The sequence below is a fragment of the Pseudorca crassidens genome, chromosome 14, assembly GCF_039906515.1.
Source record: "Pseudorca crassidens isolate mPseCra1 chromosome 14, mPseCra1.hap1, whole genome shotgun sequence".
NCBI classification, from domain to species: domain Eukaryota; kingdom Metazoa; phylum Chordata; class Mammalia; order Artiodactyla; family Delphinidae; genus Pseudorca; species Pseudorca crassidens.
This window is the reverse complement of record NC_090309.1, coordinates 73,837,802-73,854,934: the sequence shown is the minus strand read 5'-3', so window position 1 is coordinate 73,854,934 and position 17,133 is coordinate 73,837,802. Positions and strand designations below refer to the sequence as shown.

General features: G+C 41.3%; 1 protein-coding gene across 2 annotated transcripts in view; it reads right to left on the bottom strand.

Moving 5' to 3' along the window:
* Positions 1-14,994, bottom strand: part of ATAD2B (ATPase family AAA domain containing 2B) — a 150,671-nt gene extending 135,677 nt beyond the window's left edge. For both annotated transcript variants that reach the window (XM_067703596.1, XM_067703597.1), the window contains exon 1: positions 14,409-14,994. In XM_067703596.1, coding sequence (XP_067559697.1) covers positions 14,409-14,624 — 216 coding nt within the window. In that variant the 5' untranslated portion in view covers positions 14,625-14,994. The remainder of the gene's footprint in view (positions 1-14,408) is intronic.
* Positions 14,995-17,133: the final 2,139 nt, after the last annotated feature.

The window sequence follows — 17,133 nt, the reverse complement described above, 5'->3', positions numbered from 1 at the left end:
GGGGACACGGGTTTATGCCCTGGTCCGGGAAGATCCCACATGCCGCTGAGCGGCTGGGCCCGTGAGCCATGGCCGCTGAGCCTGTGCTCCGCAACGGGAGAGGCCACAACAGTGAGAGGCCCGCGTACCGCAAAAAAAAAGACAAAAAAGTCAAAACCTTTAAAAAATGCCTACATTAAAGGGATAGGCAGAAAGGATCTCATATAAACTAAAGAAAAATACAGTGTCTCACTCTAACAGGGGGAGTGGAAGTTGGTTACAAAAAGACTAAACAATGGGGCTTCCCTGGTGGTGCCGTGGTTAAGAATCCACCTGCCAATGCAAGGGACAAGGGTTCAAGCCCTGGTCCGGGAAGACCCCACATTCCACGGAGCAGCTAGGCCTGTGTGCCACAACTACTGAGCCCATATGCCACAACTACTGAAGCCCATGTGCCTTAGAGCCCGTGCTCTGCAACACGGAGAAGCCACCGCAATGAGAAACCCGCACACCGCAAGAAATAGTAGACTCCCGCTCACGGCAACTACAGAAAGCCCACACCCAGCAATGAAGACCCAACACAGCAATGAAGACCCAACACAGCCAAAACACAGCCCACGTACCACACACACACCAAAAAAAGTAAATAAATTAAATAAATTAATTAAATTTAAAAAACAAAAAGACTAAACAGGATGAAAGCTGATAAACATGTGGATTGGTAATTAGGAGGTCACTGTAACTTCTTGATAGGGCAATTTCTGCAAAATGCTGAGGTGGAAATCACTAAGTGAAGAACCCAGTGAGTGGTAAGAATGTAGAGCTGATAAACTACAGGGCTACTCTTATGTGTCAGAATTAAGAAGAATAAGATAATAGGCTTAAAGAGGTTACAAAGTCAAAGAAGGCAGTGAAGGATTTTCTTTTTTTAAAAGAAGACCTGGATTCTTGTAAACAGAAGAAAAGGAACCACAGAAGAGAATAAAATACAATAAAATTTTAAAGAGGGTAATTCCCTGGAGGTCCATGGGTTAGAACTTGGCGCTCTCAACGCTGGGTTCGATCCCTGGTTGGGGAACTAAGATCCTACAAGCTACACAGCAAGGCCAAAAAAAAAAAGAGCAAGATAACTGATGAGAAAAAGATCCTCAAGAGACAAGAAAAAACAGAACAGGAACTGCCAACAGGTTAGATCAGAAAGTATATGGGTGCAATCAATCTTTTCCAATTTCCTTTATAAGACAGCCTTTTTTTCTACCTTTCTTAAAAACAGGTACTCCTGTTTTCATGAGAGTTTAGAAGTTCAGTCAATTTCTTTTTCTTTCATTTGTAAAAAGAATTCACAGAGGCAGCAGTTACCATGACTTCAGGAAACAAAACTCACACTGCTGTTTATTTTCTTAGAGCCAGTACTATTCTACGAAGTCCTAAAACTTCAGGCACACAAAATGTCCTAAAATTTCCTCAAATATCCCAAGAGCAATGGCTTACTAGTTTAATATTTCTAAACAATCATCATGAAAGAATACAGAAAGGGAAAAAAATATATAGAAGTGAGCTGAGGAGTTGTAAAAAGATAAAAATAGCCTATTATAGTTTAAACTGCATTTTTCTTCCTGGAAGATAATTCTTTTACCTGAAAATATTACATTACTTAAAATGACAAAGAGGGACTTCCCCGTGGCGCAGTGGTTAAGAATCCGCTTGGCAATGCAAGGGAAATGGGTTTGAGCCCTGGTCAGGGAAGATCCCACATGCCATGGAGCAGCTAGGGCCCTGCGCCACAACTACTGAGCCCACGTGCCACAACTACTGAAGCCTGTGCACCCTAGAGCCCATGCTCTGCAACAAGAGAAGCCACCACAATGAGAAGCCTGCGCACCACAACAGAGTAGCCCCCACTCGCCACAACTAGAGAAAGCCCGCGTGCAGCAACGAAGACCCAAAGCAGCCAAAAATAAATAATAAAAAAATCTTTAATGACAAAGAGACAATAGGCATACTGAAAAATGCCACAGACTTAAAAGTTAGACAGAACCAGTCTTATATTGCAGCACTACCACTGTAATTCAAAAACTACTATTGGGGCTTCCCTGGTGGCGCAGTGGTTGAGGGTCCGCCTGCCGATGCCGGGGGACGCGGGTTCGTGCCTCGGTCCGGGAGGATCCCACATGCCGCGGAGCGGCTGGGCCCGTGGGTCATGGCCGCTGAGCCTGCGCGTCCGGAGCCTGCGCGTCCGGAGCCGGTGCTCCGCAACGGGAGAGGCCACAAGAGTGAGAGGCCCGTGTACCGCAAAAAAAAAAAAAAAAAAAAAAAAAAAACTACTATTTACCTAATAAGATTGTTAGAACCAGGTGAAGAAGTATAAGTAACAAATATTACACCTGCAGCCTGACAGTGGATACAGTCTCAAGTAAGGATACTTGTTTGGCTTTGTGGTATTAACATAATTTCATAAGCTTATTAATTATCTTCAGGGATCCATTCCTTCCACAAACAAAATTTATTAACACCTGTTACTGTGTTAGATACTAAAGATACTTGATGATTAAACACTCTGCCCTTCAAAAAACTTAAATCCTAACTCCTTAAATCGGCCAGTAAAAGGTATATAAAAACTTAACAGTGCTGAGAGTACTGGGGAGAGGAGTGCATACTGATTTAGCCTATTTATAGAACAATTTGGCAAAACCTATAAAAATTTAAAGTACAGTATACCTTTGACTCAGTATTTATTTCCACTTTGCCTAAAAGAGAAAGGTCATTTTATGTGACATTATTTATAATATTAAAAACATGGAGACAACGTAACTGTGTATCAATAGGGAAAAGTTAAAGTGATGGTGTAATGATACAACAAAATGTTAAAAAGCCAGCAAGGACAGATATGAAAGAATGTACATGATACATAGTTAAGTAGAAAAATTAACTATCATAAATAGTATATAAGGTATGATTGTATTTCTGTTAAAAGTATACACATATAGGGAATTCCCTGGCAGTCCAGTGGTTAGGACTCCGTGCTTCCACTGCAGTGGCCAAGGGTTCGATCCGTGGTCGGGGAACTAAGATCCTGAAAGTTAAGTGGTGCAGTCAAAAAAAGATAATAATTATTATTATTGTTATATATCCATACACACACATACACATATAAATAACCCATACATACACGTGCAATGGTCTGGAAAGACGTACGCCAGCTTTAACAGTGATTATCCCTAGGAAGAACGAGCTAGAGGAATTAGGGGAGATGGGGAAGGTCCTTCCTTTTTCTGTGCACTTCCATATTATTTGAAATACTGATTTCATAATTTTTAAATAAAAATATTTTGCCAAGGAGCTGAGGTTAAGAGTCTTGTGTACTCCTTTATCTTCAGTGTCTGGGACATCGAGTCACTCAATAGATATTAAAGAATTAAAGAAAGACACTTCCATTTCCAGTTGAATTGTTGCCTTTAAAATCATATGGTCAAAAAAAAATTAAAATATCATATGGTCTTGGACAACTATCATTTCTCCTCAATTCTCCCACCTAAAAAACTTGGAGACTTAAATAGAAGAGTAATAACTAAAAAATGAAAACTAAATTAAATTTTTAAATTAATTTAAAATATTTTCAAAATTTTAACATAGAAGCTACCCCGCACCAGTTTCTCTCTTGTTTGCATATCTCAAAGAAGTTTCTCCTACTGTCTCTATATACACATTTTAAATTATTATAATGTGTCACTGATTAAGGAGGTATAGGTCTGCACCAGGGCTTAGTTTTGTGTTTTTGTTTTTTGTTTTTTTGCGGTACGCGGGCCTCTCACTGTTGTGGCCTCTCCCGTTACGGAGCACAGGCTCCGGACGCGCAGGCTCAGCGGCCATGGCTCACGGGCCCAGCCGCTCCGCGGCATGTGGGATCTTCCTGGTCCGGGGTACGAACCCGTGTCCCCTGCATCGGCAGGGGGATTCTCAACCACTGCGCCACCAGGGAAGCCCAGTTTTGTTTTTTAAAAGTAGATTCCCTTAACTTGCATAATCAAGTACACAACTGCAACACTCACCCTAAGTGTGAGCACTGAAGTATGCGTTAGATAAAGGATGTTACTAAGTCGTAAAGGAAATGAACTTTCATCAAGCAACTTCAAGGCTTTATCCCCTGACAAGTGGGCCACTTGACACACAGGTACCAAATGGTCAACAGAGGTCTGCAACAAGAAGCACCAAGTCTTGTTTACTCAAATAACTGTCAGTAAAGTTCTCCAGCATGCCATCAAAAGTGCTTTAAAAAGTTTGCTTTATTATCAGTTTAGAGACAAAATGTTTCTAGGTGCCAACATCTGAATGAAATGAGTTCCAGAAGGAATGAAAAAGAGAAAGAATAGTTGAAGAAATAATAATAATTTTAGATTACCACTAAGAAATAAATTTACCACAATCAAATAGATGAAAAACCGCAGACTAAAAGATCTAAGATTGCCAAACAAGAGAGTGATGGAAAAACCCATGCCTAAAATACAGTAAAATTTATGAAACATAAGACCAAAAAATTCTACAAAGTTTCAAAAGAAAAAGAACACCTACAAAAGAATCAGACAAACATCAAACTTCAAGAGTAACACTGAATACAAGATGACAATAAAGTAACATTCTTAAAGTACTGGACCTAGAATTTTGTATCAAGCCAAGTTTTCATTTAAATTAAATGAATTAAATTAAATTCATTTAAATTAAATTAAAGAGCATAATGAAAATATTCTCAGGCATGTAATGCCTCAGAAAGTTTGTCACAAAAAGTCCCAGACTGAAAATATTCTTGGAGGAAGCATTCACAAAGAAGAGAAATAAATACAGAATAATAATGCAAAGACATAAAAAGTAAGATAAACTGGTATCTTAGTGAAATTTATTGTTATTGGAAAAAAACTCCAACAAAAAGAAAAAGTACTTATACCCATAAAAAAGTCAGAACAAAAATTCTAGACAATATAGGGCAAGAAGGGAGGTAGAACATTACAAGAGTATGTTAAAGAGTATGTGGTTAGAGGAAATATAATTTTTTTAAGAAAAGAGTTAATCAACAGACATTTAGGTCTTAAGAGCAATCACACACACACACAAAAAGGAAAAACCTTTAAAACCAGAAGACGCACAAACATGGTCTAGTGGACACATCTATAACATTGGACCGCCGATGGCAGAATTCACATTCTTTTCAAGTGTACGTGGAACAATTACCAAAACTAACCATAAACAGGGTGACAAAAATAAGTCATAACAAATTTCAAAAGATCAAAATCATATGGAAAACACAATACTGTAAATCAACTATACTCCAATACATTTTTTTTTTTTTTTTTTTTTGCGGTCGCAGGCCTCTCACTGTTGTGGAGCACAGGCTCCGGATGCGCAGGCTCAGCGGCCATGGCTCACGGGCCCAGCCACTCCGCGACATGTGGGATCTTCCCGGACCGGGGCACGAACCCGCGTCCCCTGCATCGGCAGGCGAACTCTCAACCACTGCGCCACCAGGGAGCCCATAAAATTTTAAAAAATAAAATAAAATAAATCATATGGAATATGTTCTCTGAGTACAGGAGTATTAAACTGGAAGTAAATACCAAAAAGGTAATTAGAAAATAAACGCTCAACAATTTGGAAAAGTAAACAATATATTTTTAGATAACTAATAGATCAAAGAATAAAGCAAGAAGAAAATTAGAGGGACTTCCCTGGTGGTCCAGTGGTAGAGAATCCGCCTTGCAATGCAGAGGACATGGGTTCAATCCTTGGTCAGGGAACTAAGATCCCACATGCCATGGGGCAACTAAACCCGCGCACCACAACCACTGGGCTCACGCGCCTCAACTAAAGAGCCTGCTTGCTGCAAACTACAGAGCCCACCCGCCCAGTCTGCACGCCACGACTAGAGAAGAGAAAACCCACAAGCCACAACTTGAGAGAAGCCTGCGAGCCAAAACAAGAGATCCTGCATGCCTCAACGAAGATCCCACGTGCCACAACTAAGACCTGATGCAGCCAAAAATAAATAAATAAATAAATAAATCTTTTTTAAAAAGGAAGAAAATTACAAACTATTCTAAAATTAAAAGTTTATGTAATATATATATATGTATATGTATACCAGAAGAATCCGAACAATAAAAAAATTAGGTAGAATCTTTTTTTTTTTCCAGCCACACCCCGCGGCTTGCAGGATCTAAGTTCCCCGACTAGGGACTGAACCCAGGCCATGGCAGTGAAAGCCCAGAGTCCTAACCACTAGGACACCAGGGAACTCCCTAGGTAGAATCTTAATAAGGGACAAAATTGGATATTTGAGTATCAACAATCAATAAATTCACACTGTAATATTTTTCATCTCAATGTTTTCCATCATATATATATACTTATATATATATTTACATTTTTCTACATCTAATAGAATATATACATTTTTCCCAAGCACACAAAGAATGTTTACCAAAACTGACAATATATTAGGTCACCAAAAAAAAGCATCAAATTCCACAAGAAAAATATGCAAACTATGCTATGTGAGAGCTGTTCCTTGCTCATGGACAACTTAATATGAAAGTGTCGATTCTCTGTAAATTAATCTAGGAATTCAAAAACATTCCCAATCAAAATTCTAGTTGGGGGAATTCCCTGGTGGTCCAGTGGTTAGGACTCCATGTTTTCACTGTCAAGGGCCCGGGTTCAATCCCTGGTGGAAGAACAAAAATCCCACAAGCCACACAGAGCGGCCAAAATAAATAAACAAAATAAAAAATTAAATTAAAAATTTTAAATTTCTAAATCAAAATTCTATGGGACTTCCCCGATGGTCCAGCGGTAAAGAATGCGCCTTCCAATGCAGGGGACGCAGGTTCGATCCCTGGTCAGGGAACTAAGATCCCACATGTCGCGGGGCAACTAAGCCCACGCACCACAACTACTGAGCTCACGCACCTCAAGGAGAGAGCCTGCATGCCGCAAACTACAGAGCCCATGCACCCTGGAGCCCACGCACCACAACTAGAGGGAAGCTCACACACAACAACTAGGGAGAAGCCCGCACGCTATAACAAAGAGCCCGCGTGCCGCAACTAAGACCCGATGTAACAAGAAAGGAAGGAAGGAAGGAAGGAAGAAAGAAAGAAGGGAGGGAGGGAGGGAGAGAAGAAAGAAAGAAAGGAAGGACGAAGGAAGGAAGGAAGGAAGGAAGGAAGGGCGGGAGGAAGGGAGGGAGGGAGGGAGGGAGGAAGGAAGGAAGGAAGAAAGGAAAATAAATAAAATAAGTAAATTTTTTTTAAAAAAGTCAAAATTCTAGTTGGATCTTTAAAGGAAGTCCATAATCTTAACTGGAAATATATACCAAAATCTTTGACTACGTAAGTCAACTTTGAAAATAACGAAGAGGAAGAACTTGCCTTTTAGGATATTAAGACATACCTCAAAACCACAGTCACAGAAACAGTATGATACTGCCATAAGAATTAATAAACCAACAAAAAAGAATATAGAGATCAAAGCAGAATATATATGGGAACATGGTATATTATAAAGTGGCGCTACAAAGTATAGGTTGTCTAGTAGAATGAATAAAATAAATCAAAGACCTAAACAGGAAAAGTAAAACTGTATGTGTGTACAGCATCACAACATAAAAAGTATCCCTTACTATGGCACAAAAAAGGTTAAAAGCCACTGATCTATAATACTCTCGGAAAACACAACAAAAATAGCAACTCCAGTAGAAAACAAAAATATTAACAAGCATTTTAAAGATGAAGAAATTTTTTAAAGAATTACTATAGACAGGGACTTTCCCAGTGGCGCAGTGGTTAAGAATCCGCCTTCCAATGCATGGGACTCGGGTTCGATCCCTGGTCAGGGAACTAGATCCCACATGCGTGCCACAACTAAGAGTTCGCATGCCACAACTAAGGAGCCTGCCGGCCGTAACTAAGGAGCACACATGCCGCAACTAAGGAGGCTGCCGGCCCCAACTAAGACCCAACACAACCAAAATAAAATTTTAAAAAAAAATTACTAGGACATAAAGAGTTGCCCATTCTCATTGATAATCAAAGAAAAGCAATTGAAAAGCTAGATATTGACAAATACTGGCAGGGGTGTAGGGATATAGGAACTCCTATACACTACTCCAGAAATGGAGACCAGAACAACAAATCTAGAGATAATATTTAAGTACACATATACTCTATTCCACTTCTGGGTATTGAATTGCAGTATGTAACATACAAGGAGTACACTGCACAATTCCAGGGGGAGCCAGTAACACAGACTATAGTGTGAATGGTGCCTCCTTGACTTTTGCAACATGGCAGCCCTATAACAATGAATCAAAGAGACAAAATGTTTGTCTACATGGCACTTAACACTTTAACGTAGTAGCTGGTTGATAAATATTTGTTGATTGAATGAAAGAACAAAGGAATAAGGAAGTCTCACTACCAAAAGTTAAACTCAATAACTTCCAAGTTCCTATCTGGCAAGATCAGAGAACATTTCATTCTAAGGGTATCTGAAGCACCACTGTTCCAGAGATCCCAATTCAGGTCCTAGAATACAGATGGAAACTAATAACGCTAAACATATTTAACCAATAGTATGTATCATCATATATAAATATACCATATAATGTCTTTTCAACAGGTTTAAAGTATGAAACATTTTTTACAAATGGAAAACACTTATCTACCCCAGAGATAAATAGATTCCTAGAGCATAAAATAAATGTACACACTGATAAATCAGTATCACCAAGTAGAGGGAAAGATGGCAGCACAAGTACACTGGAGACCACAAGGCCTCAGGCTTAGTCTTTTTATAGGGGTTTTTTACCCAAGCCATCTTTAAAATACTGGGAAGCAAAAATATTGCCAAAGAGTGGTCTCTACGTGATATGCCTGCTCCTCTCCTTACACGCACCCCGTGAAATCAGGCAGCAAAGCAATTACTGAAAAATCACTGTCCTATATTTCATATCCCTATAGGCTACTGTTCATACTTCCAGTCTCAATACTAGACACCACAACTCCAGATATTCTAGTAAAAATCTGTCTATACACAGTGCGTACAGTATTTTCTGACTGTACAATGGCATCCTTCTTCACTTTTTCAGATTTTTTTTTTTTTTTTTTTGCGGTACGCGGGCCTCTCACTATTGTGGCCTCTCCCATTGCGGAGCACAGGCTCCGGACGCGCAGGCTCAGCGGCCATGGCTCACAGGCCTAGCCGCTCTGCGGCATGTGGGATCTTCCCAGACCGGGGCACGAACCCGTGTCCCCTGCATCAGCAGGCGGACTCTCAACCACTGCGCCACCAGGGAAGCCCTGGCCCCTATCTTGAACTGATTTATCCTGTTAATTTCTCATGTGTATACCGTGTGCATACTTAGAGCTCTGAAGGTAGGGGCTATGGTTTATTTACCCTCTATTCTCAGAGTCCAATCAACACAATTTTCACATACTAGATCGGCTCCTTAATATGCTATTCATTCATTCATTTAACAAGTATCAATATTTATTAAGCATCTTCTATATGCCAGATGATGCACTAGGCCCTGGGAATGCAGCAGTCGGGAAGAAAGTAAGATATAGTGGCTGGTCCCAGGGAGCTTACAGCCTACTCTAATAGAAGAGTCTAGGAGAGAAAGACTTTAACCAAAGGCGTATATTCAACCTCCACATAAAACTACAATAACAATCTAAAAATGAAAAAAAAAAAAAATCTTATACCAAAATACTCACAGTTCAAAAGTATCTGAAGTTCAGAATCTTACAGCATATACTCAAAGTATCTAAAAGCTAATACAAATCACAGTCTATTAATTTTAACAGATAACTTTTCTATTGTTTGATATAAGCCACACACAATAGTTACCTCTCTAAAAACCGTCTAGCTCATATTTAAATAAAGATAGCACATTTTACATGTTTTTTCCCCTAACTCTGTACTTCCATAGAACTTTTTATCCAAAATTCCATATGCTTTTTACTCAACTCATTTTTCACAAAATCCTCCCCCAGCACAGAGACATAACAGAAATATAAAATATGCCTAGTACAAGATCAAAAACCCAAATATCAAGAAATCAAACTTCATTATGTATGTCCAAAAAAAATACCAAATACATAATTCAAAGTAATGCGGCACTTTTCTGAAGTGGAACCTTAAAGAGACAGGATCACACCCCATTCAGGTGCAGACACTGGTTGGGCTCCTTAGTTCTCATAACAAGTATTAATCCTACCACCTGTCCACCTAGCTTTCAGAGGTTACAGGTTTATCTATAATTAGGTATTTAGAAGACATGCAATCAAGGATGTATCCAAGGATGGTTAAAAAGATTATCTGCCAGGGAAAATGATTTAAGGAATTAATATGCATTCACTTCTACAAGTGTAAATTTCATCCTTGACCTAAAAAACTGCAAGTTTGTATATTTGAACTACAGAAATGGCCAAAAACTGAATTTTTTTTCACATTTCCCTCTCTATTTTTTGACATTTTAATTTTTTTATTTTATCTTTTTTTTTAACATATTTATTGGAGTATAACTGCTTTACAACGTTGTGTTAGTTTCTGGGGTATAACAAAGTGAATCAGCTATGAATTTTTTAAAGTTGCATTTTCAGTTGGATACCGGAGATAATCCTATGAACTCTATAGCTGCTTTGCTTCAAAACTGTGACGGGGAAATTGTTTTACAACATTACTCAATATCACCCATATGCTGCTCTATATGAATTTTTTTAAGGTAAGATTATTTTCTTTTTTTTATAAATTTATTTATTTTATTTTTGGTTGCATTGGGTCTTCATTGCTGCAGGCAGGCTTTCTCTAGTGGGGCGAGTGGAGGCTACTCTTCCCTGCGGTGCGCGGGCTGCTCACTGCGCGCGGGCTTCTCACCGCAGTGGCTTCTCTTGTGGCGCACGGACTCTAGGCGCACGGGCTTCAGTAGTTGTGGCTCATGGGCTTAGATGCTCCACGGCATGTGGGATCTTCCTGGACCAGGGCTCGAACCCATGTCCCCTGCATTGGCAGGCAGATTCTTAACCACTGTGCCACCAGGGAAGCCCCATATATGAATCTGATATAAGGAAAAACTTGCTCTACTCTGAGGAACTTGTATTTTTCCCTACTCATCTGAGAGTTATATACATGGTTACATTTCCCTCTCAGACTTCTTTTCCATGTTTAACCCTCAATTTCCACCACTCTGCTTCTGTTACATTGGCAAACGAATGAATGTTGGAAAAGAATAAGTATAGAATGATAAAAGAGCATATTAAAGAAGGATTGAGAGGTTATTTTCTAAAAATAAAATCAAAAATCAAACAAATTTACCTATAAAGTTACTTAAAATATGTATTTTGATTCTCTCAACTAAGATGTGGATTCAAAAAAGCTCAAAAAATACAAAAAGCTAATGACAAGCCAAAAGTACCAACAAACAGGCCTAAAAGAGGTAGAAAAAGAGTTGAAATATTTTCAAAGACTGCTTTCCAGTTCTGTGACTACAGTATTAGTTTGCCGAGAGTGACTCTTAGGTGAAGCAAATAAATGCTAATTACTGACATTTAGGTTAACCTAAAAGAGGTGAAGTTTTATACATGTTAAACAAACAAAAAAGCCAAGTATCAATATATAGCAGTAATTATTATACAACTAACTGCAGAGCACAAGTCAACTTGACATTAAAGTATAGGCACAAAAAAATCATTCCAATAACCTACAGAATGTGTCATGTGTGTATTTCCCCACCCTACACACACTTGGGGGGAAAGCAAAGCTATGACAGATCATGGTCCTAAGGCTTTTTAGAGCAAATAAAATGTCTCTAGACACACAGTGGATGAAATAGTCTAAAAAGAGTCAGGGCCAGGGGGTGGGTGGAAATCAGCATCAACTGTAAAGTGAAGAATATCACACAAAAACAGAAAAAAGGGAACCTCTTCAATTTATATCGTATCAAGAGGAATACATTTCTTCCTACAAAAATAAAGCAACGTCCTAAAGCAACGACATGAGCAACCCATTTTCCACCAAATAAGTCTTTACAGATGACAGCAAATGTCTAAGACACCACAGACACAGAGGGTGCCTTTAGGTACACCAGAAAGGGTGAATCAGGAGTGCTAAATTCTTGTAACATAAAACAAACTTGAAAGCAAGAGCTTACCAAACTCAAATCAACCCATTTCAGAAATATACAACAAGGAAATATACAACCGGCTTCAAAAATATACATAAACTTAAATTCAGAATTATAACTTATGTTCTTCTAAAGGACCAATCACAACATAGGATTAGTAAATCTCTTAAATTTCTGGGAGAAAGCAATTAGATCATTCCATCATCTACTAGGGTCAAAATATCAACCTTCTTAAAACTGAAAAACAAATGTTTCAAAGTAACTCTCCACTGGCCTGTTGTTCATGGTCTTTTAATACATTTTAAAAAGACCTTTGAAACAAAGTTTCATTAGTATCCTTCTAGAAAGAGCTCTAATATCTTTCATTCTTCTAGCAATTGAAAAGCTACCCCATGTTCATTTCTACATTAGATTATTGATTCCTTGCCTTTTAACATCTCCATAACAGCTGCTTGACAAATTACCTCACCTTATTCCTCAGGGGGTAAGGACAGCATAATATCCATGAATTCAAAAACGGGACCACAAAATGATCAGTGACAGATGAGCTAATTGATTCACATAAACGAGACACTGCTCTAAGAGGCTAGGCATTCATAGCATTATACAATTAAATGCTTACACTCTAAATATTTTACTTGTCCTTAAGGATACAGGACAAACCCTTCTTAAATTACTTTTATTTTAAAATATATGTTAGCTTCATAAAGTCAGTAAGCTTGTACATGTTTGCAATAATTTCTACAGAAAGTCTGTACATGTTTGCAATAATTTCTACAGAAAGTCTGTAATTATTCTGAATAGTTTGCACAACTTTCAGATTTAGCTTTCTTATTTCCACCTAAGAGAGCTAGCTATAAGCTCCAAAATAAGTCTACTCATAAAGCAATTTTTAAAATATGTTCCAGATTTTTAGCAAAATAAAGGCCAATTATATTTTCAAAGATACAACATATTTCAGATAAGTACAGTAAAATATGTCTATTGTATTTGCCTTGGTTCATTCTGATTAGTGTCAGAACAGTATAAGATACAGAGAAAAAAATACATAATTTGTATTTATAATTTGTATTTAATATATGTTGTACATAATTTGTATCTGTATGCCAACATAATCTTGTAGACCCCTACAGAAAATGAAATATTGCTTTCCTCCCCTAAGAATAATAAAATGATGTGGATTTAAAGGACTATGTTAAATGAACAAGTTCCAGTCAAATTACTCTTAGAAAATTAGCCTCTCTCTATAGACAGATGCAACACTCTTTTCTGAATTCATAACCAATCTCATAACACAACCTTATCAATTCCTTTAAAGTGATAAAACATACGTGCTAGCTTAGAGCCTTACCCTGTAATAAATTTCAAGATCTACCACTTTAAAAAAAAAATACTAAATCATCACCGGTCTTCTTCAAATGTCACTTTCGCAGTAGTAGGACGATGGTGTTAATTCACCTTTTATAAACTATTCCCAAAGCAAAAATGGAGACATCCAAGACACCAAACAATTTGGAGATGATAGTGCCTACTATCAATAATATTCGACACGTTTCTTTCGACGTGCCGCTTTTGTGATCTGAAGGCTCTACTAGAAAGCTCTACCGAGTCCCTACTAGAACCCTGGTTCGCTGGCTGGCTGATTCTCCAGCTAAACATCACGTTTGATCGCTCCTGCCTGGAGAGGCGATAGTGTTGATTTTGTTTTTAAAGTTGGTGTCAGAGCAGCTCCAAACTTTTTTCACCATCCCTGCCTGGCTGCCAACCGGAGCTCTCCGTTCACTTCCTCACAAACTTGAACCACCCCCAAACAGTTTGAGAGTAAGCTGGAGTTAGACACCGGCAGGAGCTCTCACACTTACAGGAAGGGTTTGACACCGCATAAAACTTTCACTTCTCCTCTCCAACCCTTCCACCCGGGAACTCTGGCCCTTCGCTCTTGCTCCCCTAGAATTCCCCTCTCAGGCAGGACAAGGACACGGAAAGCAGGCTGTTCTAATGTTCCCCGAAAAGACACCCCCCCCCTCCATAGCCCTCTCCCCTGGACTCAAGTCCTGTTCTTTACACAAAAGAGCGGGGCCAGCAAAGCTGTCGTGGCCCTCCCTAGCCGGCTGCCATCCTCCAACGCACCCCCAGACCCGGTCTCCGGCCGCCCGAGCGGTCTCCACTGGAGGCTTGTTGCCCCAACCCGGCCAGACAAAGCCCCGGCGGCCGGGCCGACTCGCAAGCCTCCGGACTCGGGCTGCCGCGCTCTTACCCGGGCCTCATCCAGAGCGACGCCGGCGCCGCCGCTTCCCCCGGCCTTGGCGGCGGGGCAGCTGGCAGCGCGGGTCTTGGAGGAGCGGGTCCGAGAGGAGATGAAATGGCTGCTGCCTCCGGTCGCCCCAGGCTCTACTCCGGCCCCAGGCCCAGGCCCGGGCCCAGGCGACTTAGATCCGAGAAGCCGCAGAGAGCTCTTCCGGGTGTTCACCATGGTCCAGCCAGGAGGACGCGGTCCACGCCGCGCCCGCGGCGCCCGCCGCGCCGGGGAGAGCCGAGGAAGGCCGGCCCGCCTGCCGGGCAGTCAGGGCTAGTGGAGCCGGGCCGGGAAAGACAAGACGACCCGGACTCTGCGCAGCGCAGACGAGGACAGGCGAGGGTAGGGCAGAGGAAGGGAAGTCGGCGTGCGAAGGCAGGTAGCGGGAGGCGGGAGCGATGTTCCAGGCCAAGAGCTCAGACCCTCCGCCGGCTTCAACCTACTCAGCGGGAGCCAAGCGGAGCCGCCATTTCTACCCCTTTCTCTCCCGTTCTCGCTCTCGAGCTCCGTGCGTCAGGGCTCCAGCGCCGCAGGGCCGACAAGACCTCTTCCGACTTGGCCGCTGCGGGGCGCTGCAAGGCCGGCCAGCCCTTCCCTTGCCGGCTCTCCCTCCTCTTCCCCCGCCCCGCCAGTACGCCCCGCCCAACGGCGCGCCGTCAGCGCTCGGCGGCCACGGAAGGGACGCTCTGGGCTGTTTCAGCTCTATGGTTTCCAGGTCTGGCGGCCGCCTAGGAAGTGGGGGGATGGGAAAAACCAGAATGCGCGCGGGACTAGCTAGCGCCGTGTAGTCGGTCGTGGAGTCTTCGTAGCCGGCCAGGACCGACTACCCCCGCATCCCCAGCGTCATCCCAGGTGGCCTCGATGGAGCGAGGAACTACCCGAAAAGGTGGGGGATGGAGGGGGACCGGTGAAGACGAGGGCGCTGTGACCTGAGTTGGAATCCCAGGGATACCCAAGGCAAGACACTGAACTTGAGTTGTACTTTTCACGGCTGTAAAAATGTGAATGATAACTGAGATAAAATATATCTGTGCCGTATCTGGCACACGAGAAGCTTAAGAAAGAGCAAACGCTAGAACGCTGCCTCTTTAAACAAAGCAAGGCACTGACGATTTCTATAACCTTAGCCAGACCTAAGGCGTAGTCACGAAGAGTGAATTCTTCGTACTAAAAACCTCCTTTTAGCACTGCTGCCCCGCCCGCGCAAGAATTAAGAATACAAAAAGCTGAATACAAAGATATAAAATGTGTGATTTAACTTTCAAAGAAAAAGATTAAGGGACGCAATTAATATGAAAAGCTATGCTGTAAGTAGAATTATGTTCATTTCCAAAAATTGCCTCGCTAAGAAAAGTTGAAGACTCAAGAACAGTGCTGTAAAAATCAACAAGCTGCATCAAAATTAGAAATTCCACCCATCCAAGCTCCCAGTTGGTCAACAAAACTGCATAATGCAATGGGAATGGAAATAGGTTTTCTGTTGGGGAATCAGAATAGATTCCAGGAAAGCAGACAAGTCCCTCTTACACTAATTTGCATACCACACCCTCCCCAGAACACTTCCCCCACACTTTAAAACCGGCCTCTTTGGGTGTGGAGACCTCATAATGGAAGACCTGAGTTTTCCTGTGTCAATTACCTATGAGATCATTGAACAGGATAAACAATTTCATTTCCTGAAGAAAGAGGCTGGCCTTAAGTAGTATTTGAAGTGTCCTGAAGAGGTGTATGGTATGCAAATTAGCACACAAAGGACTTGAGTGCTTTCTTCCTTTGTTTCTGTGTTTGTATTTGTAGTCCTAAATTGAGAAAGCCAGATTGTTATTCAGGTTATGATAACCTATAGCATTTACCAACAACAAATGTTTATTCTAACCCCAATTGCTGTTAGATACTCTGTCAGGCCAGGAAATGGAGATTTTTTGAAAACAACATAGTTCTAGCCCTCAAAGAGGTCACAGACAAGGAGGGAATGGAGACAGGCAAGGAACCAGTAAGCTGCAGAACAATGTGATTAGAAAGAATAAGGCAGAGGGACTTCCCTGGCCGTCCAGTGGCTAAGACTCCCAGCCCCCAATGCAGGGGGCACAGGTTCAATCCCTGGTTGGGGAACTAATATTCCCACAGGCTGTGCCAGCCAAACAAAAGAAAGAAAGAAAGAGAGGGAAGGAGGAAGGAAGGAAGGAAAGAAAGAATGAGGCAGAGACCTCTAATTCAAGCAGGGAGCTTTTGAGAGGTGATGACTCCTGAGATGCATCTTGAACCACAAAATGGAGAAAGGAAACATGGACAAAAGAAAGGAAAGCTTGAAAAAGATATGAAGGAGTTGCTTGTTTTACACAGTATGACCTGAAGAAAATAATTGAAAAAATCAATTAAAATCGTTTTTAAACTTTACTTAAAACTATATGAGGGCTTCCCTGGTAGCGCAGTGGTTAAGAATCCACCTACAATGCAGGGGACATGGGTTCGAGCCCTGGTCCGGGAAGAACCCACATGCCACAGAGCAACTAAGCCCACGAGCCACAACTACTGAGCCCATGTGCCACAACTACTGAAGCCCGTGCACCTAGAGCTCTTGCTCCACAACAAGAGAAGCAACCCCAGTGAGAAGCCCGCGCACTGCAACGAAGAGTAGCCCCTGCTCACTGCAACTAGAGAAAGCCCGCGCACAGCAACAAAGGCC